The sequence below is a fragment of the Myotis lucifugus genome, unplaced genomic scaffold (assembly GCF_000147115.1).
Source record: "Myotis lucifugus unplaced genomic scaffold, Myoluc2.0 scaffold_2792, whole genome shotgun sequence".
NCBI classification, from domain to species: Eukaryota; Metazoa; Chordata; class Mammalia; order Chiroptera; family Vespertilionidae; genus Myotis; species Myotis lucifugus.
The window spans coordinates 14,675-19,919 of NW_005873840.1; the positions used below are offsets into that span (position 1 = coordinate 14,675).

The 5,245-nt window shown below is 53.5% G+C and overlaps 1 protein-coding gene across 1 annotated transcript in view; it reads right to left on the reverse strand.

The window, feature by feature from the left end:
- SLCO3A1 (solute carrier organic anion transporter family member 3A1) overlaps positions 1-2,091 on the reverse strand; it is a gene marked incomplete at its 3' end in the record, with an annotated part of 16,391 nt that extends 14,300 nt beyond the window's left edge. Inside the window, exon 1 of the mRNA XM_006108606.3 lies at positions 1,978-2,091. Coding sequence (XP_006108668.3) covers positions 1,978-2,062 — 85 coding nt within the window. The remainder of the gene's footprint in view (positions 1-1,977) is intronic.
- Between the last annotated feature and the right edge of the window lie 3,154 nt (positions 2,092-5,245).

The following is a 5,245-nucleotide window of genomic DNA, read 5'->3' on the forward strand; positions in this document are numbered from 1 at the left end:
ACACAATACACTGTGTTCTCCTGCCCTCTGCCGGTGAGAAGCAGCACCGCAGGCCCATGGCCTTCAGAGGGGAGGCAGACAAAGACTGGGAGTGACTCCCTTTCCTGACACACACCAGGCAGACCCACCATAAACTTGTTAGGGGGAGGCTGTCCTCAGCAAGTCGGACATGGGAGGCTCCACGCTGCCCGTGAGCCTGGGCCCCGGAGGAGGTGGCTTCACGCTGGGCCCCGAGGGGTGAGATGATGGACAGAGTGGAGACAGCATGTGTGTGTGGCCGCAGGGACAGCATGGCCAAGGCTGGCACCCCGAGGGGACCGGGAGCAGACAAGCTAGGCCGCCTCCAGCCAGCTGGCCAGCCCTCGCTACGAGGCACTAAGATGCCAGCTCATGCCCCGGGGGGAGCGTGGGGATGGGCCTCCTGAGGACGCCTGGGTTTATACAGACCCACCCCTCGGGTCGGCACGTCCCTGCCCCTCTCTCGGCCTCAGTTCCCTCATTTGCACAAAGGAGGAGCTGGAGAGAATGAGGTCTGAGGTTCTCTTTGGTTCCAAGATTGTGTTTATCCACAGGCCTTAATTCAAGGGGCCGCTGCTCATATGCCAGGGCTCATGCTGCCTGGCCATGCGGCTCCCCCTCCCGGGCAGCTCCCCTCACACTGGGAGGGCGCCCCTCCCCACCCGCCTGCTGTCCCCGCTGGTGTGGCCTCCGGTGAGGTGGGGAAGCTGGCTTTTTTGTCATATAAGATGGCAGCCGACTCGCTTCACGTGTTGTTTCTGACCCTTGTCCCCTTGGAATAGGATTCAAAGGGCCAATCAACTCCGCCAATGCAGCCTTCCCAGACCCAGGCCTTTGAAGAATAAATAAGTAAAGGCTGCTTTTTTTTTCCCCCTTGGAAATTTGTAACATCATTAGCTACAAGTAAATATATCAGCGGGATTAATGGAGTGAATCACAGTGACTTGATTGGATTTAAAGCCGCATTATTTCTTTGGGGTGAATCAGTACATTTGGCACTGCCGAGCGATGATGGATGGAGAACGCGGGGACTGGGAGTTCTTATTGATCCTGGGGATAGATCGGCAGTAAGAGGTGGGATTGCTTCCTGCACGCTGTTTTCAGAGAGAGAGGCCACTCGTGTAACGGCTCAGGAATAGAACATCCTCTCTCAGGCTTGAGGTAGAGCGGTGCCACCCAGGCAGGCAGTGACAAGGCAACCCCCAGCGGTCCCCACCCTTGGCATTCGCCTCCTTGTATAGTCATCCCTTCTCTGCGTGTCGCACACGGGATGCAGCAGAGGCAAGGAGAAGTCACTTCTGAGACTGGGTTATAAAAAGACTGTGGCTGGTCCAGCCGGTGTGGCTCAGTGGCTGAGCATCGACGCAGGAACCAAGAGGTCCTGGTTCAATTCCTGGTCAGGGCACATGCCTGGGTTGTGGGCTTGGTCCCCAGTAGGGGGCGTGCAGGAGGCAACCGATCGATGTCTCTCTCTCATACATATTTCTATCGCTCTATCCCTCTCCCATCCTCTCCATCTAAAATCAATAGAAACATATTTTTAAAAGAGAAAAGGAAAAGGTGCAGTCCTCACATAGGTTAATGGACCAGCATTCGATGAGCACTCCCGCATGCCTGGAGTTTCCACATCTAGTTTCTCATTCATTTCTCACAACAGCCCAGCGAGGAGGCTACAATCACCATTGCTATTCATTTACAGATGAGGGGCAAAATCCACCTCAGGGAGCTACTCAGCCTCAGCAGATTCTGGCAGAGCACGGACTTGAGTCCAGGCCCCCTAATCCCGACTCGTGCCCCTTCCTTCCGATCTCAGGCGGCCGCCAGCTGCACCACAGGTGCACACAGTAGGGCTGCCCCCAGCTAGGATGGTCTCAGAACCACAGGCTGACCGCTCCGTTCCCAGGCCCAGGCAGGGGGGAGGCTTGTGACGGCGCTCAGAAACCGAGGGGTGTGTCTTACTTGTATCAATGAACACAGCGTCCACGTAGATTTTGGTACAGAAGGAGCCCAGGATGAACCCGCAGGCGGGTCCAAACACCAGCATTGTGAACAGGATTCCTGGAGAAAGAGCAGGAGACACAGATTAGATTACAAAGCCCAGGGCGTTCCATGAGCAGCACAGTCAAAGGGCAAGGACACGGCTCCAATCAATAGGATGAGGTGTCTGATTACATAAATCACATTGTAGGAATCAGCCTAAAATCCTAGAAGGGGAAAAGCCTGCATTTCTAATTTTCGGAAACCCCATGGAGCACTCTGTATTGTGCAGGTATCCTATAATATTTTTAAAATATATTTTTATTGATTTTGGAGAGGAAGGGAGAGAGAGAGAGAGAGAGAGAGAGAGAGAGAGAGAGAGAGAGAGAGAAACATCAATGACGAGAGAGAATCACTGATCGGCTGCCTCCTGCACGCCCCCTACTGGGGATGGAACCCACAACCCGGGCATGTGCCCTGACTGGGAATTGAACTGTGACCTCCTGGTTCATAGTCGACACTCACCCACTGAGCCACACCGGCTGTGCGAATCCTATAATATTTTGATTGGTCAATCAAAATCAAAATGTTTGTGGGTCCCCCATACACTACTTTCCAAGAATTTCACCCCCATTACATGAAGCATATTAAAATACAGACATGTCTATCACCAAACCATTTTTCTGCCATAAACATTTTTGAAAGAATTTCTATAATTTTGCTTTTTCCTTTATTTGGCACTATGTAATTTGTTTAATTTACGGTTGGCGACGATTTCTCAGCACCCATTGTGCAAACTCAGGAATCCTCGGACGGAAGAAAAATTGAAGCCACAAATTATTTCCAAATGTGGTGAGATGTTTATGGGCATGAAACTTAGCAAGAAACAAATCTGACATAATGGCGTGCTCTGAGAACGTCGGATTAGGTAGGCATTCATTTCGATGTTGCAGATTTTAGAGTTGCTATCTGTTGTTCCAACAGTGGCTCAGGAGTCAGGCTTCCCTGCTGACATAAAAGATGGTGCTAGCCCGGCCTGTGTGGCTCCCTGCCCGGGCCCCAGGCCCAGCTCCGGTCCCTTCCTGGCCACGGACCTGCGGCCACCGTGGCCTCATGGGACAGCCTGATTTGCTGGCCGTGGCCGAGACAACACTGGCAGGGCAGGGACCAGAGGAGCTGAGGGCTGTGTGCGTGACACAGGAATGATCACTTCAGGGGAAGTCTGTGCTTTCCTCCGAGGGGGGATCTGCTGATAAAACCTCGAGGAAACAGACAAGGATCTCTACGTAGCGTCCCACTGGCCAGTGCACGTGGGTGCGTGCTTCAGCCTCGTTATGACTGAAAGTGGTCTAGTTCAGGGGTGGGCAAACTTTTTGACTCGAGGGCCACAATGGGTTCTTAAACTGGACCGGAGGGCCGGAACAAAAGCATGGATGGAGTGTTTGTGTGAACTAATATAAATTCAAAGTAAACATCATTACATAAAAGGGTACAGTCTTTTTTTTTTTTTAGTTTTATTCATTTCAAACAGGCCGGATCCGGCCCGAGGGCCGTAGTTTGCCCACGGCTGGTCTAGTTGGTCCTCTGTTTTGTCTGCGTATGATGGAAGCACTCAGAACGGGGCACAGCCCCCTATTAACCTGCCCTGAGGCAATGTCTTTCTTCAAGTCGTCCCTTCCCAGGTACCTGAGCTCAAACAAAAACACTCATGACCACTGACAAGGTCCATGTCACCATACTCTTGTTATAAATGGAAGAACAGAGCTCAGAGAGGTTAGTCCGTTGCCTCGGGGCCACACAGCTCGTACATGATAGAGGGACCTTTGCACCCAGGCTCCAGGGCCACCGAGGTTCTAGAGAAAGACCAGGAGGCGAACCCTGGGACAACAGTGAAGCCGCTGGGATCAGCCAGACCTCAGCGGAGCGTGGAGATGAGAAGAGCTGCCTTGCTGCACACTGGGGATTAGAGGCGGTGCACACAACTGGTATCACAGAGCCCTTTCTGTGCCTCAGGGACGGTGAGTCCCAGGAGGGCGGCCTGCATGCGGGTCTCCCCGTAGGCAGGAGGCAGGAGTCTGTTTCCTTAGCTGGACTCAGAGTCATTCTAAGTCCCTCCAAGTGGGTGGAGTGCAGAGGGCGCCCAGGTCGGCTGTGGCTCTTCGCCACTAGATGGCAGCATCAGCCTAGAGAAGACAGAGACTGGGCCGTGTCCGCCACTTCCTAGCCGCCCCTGAAACATAATGCCGACTCCCCGGCTGGCATAATACTGTTCTCACTCCCATGTGCCCTCCATTGATACAAGTGTGTTCCTCTGTCTTTGAATATGCAGGCTCAAATGTCCCCCCTGAGAAGGAGCGTTCTGCATCACACATGCATGAATAAAACATGCTCCATAAACAGCAGGAAGCCTGAGAAACATGGGGTACATATGACCCAGCCTGCCTGTGTGGCTCAATGGTTGTATGTTGACCCATGAAACAGAAGGGGCACATGCCCAGGTTGCAGGCTTGGTCCCCAGTAGGAGGCATGCAGGAGGCAGCTAATCAATGGTTCGCTCTCATCACTGATGTTTCTCTCTCTTTCTCTCTCTGATCAATAAAAATAAACTGCTGCTACTTGTTGAAGAAGTTCTGTCTAGTTATCACACGGGCACAGCCTGACTCTTCAAAGGACCCCAGGGCCACGGTGAACTTTCCCAGGGGCCTCAGGGAGACAGCAGGGCCGCCCAGAGGCAGGCCCAGCCCCGCAGGCGGAGCTGTCGGCCACTTCTTGGTATTTCTCATTCTCATTCACCCGAGTGCTCAGGTGGTCACCCCACGGGCCCTAATTTTGTCCTCACTGCCTAGGACCCACCGCCACTTCTGCCTGGCCACACCGATGCCACTACCAACAGCGACGCAAAGTAAGTCTCCTCGAAGTGCCCTTGGAGCCAGGGCCCTCAGACCCGTCTGTAACGTAGTCCTCACAACTGCTCTGGGACGTGGGTCTCTCCCCCTCCAGTTTACAGATGAAGCAACTGAGGCACAGAGAAGTTAGGTTTCTGGCTTATGGCCCCACAACGGGATAGGAGCTCAGGTTCTGTGGGCCCTCAAGCCTGCACTTCCTCCAACCCACCATTTGGCAGGAGGAAGCGGCCGCAGAAAGGCTGTGGGCCATGGAAATCCTTCGAGTAAATTCTGAAGGAACCCGTGTCTGCAGGGCTGAGTTCCCGCGCTGAGCTTTAGCCTGCCTGTCACTTGGAAGCCGAGTG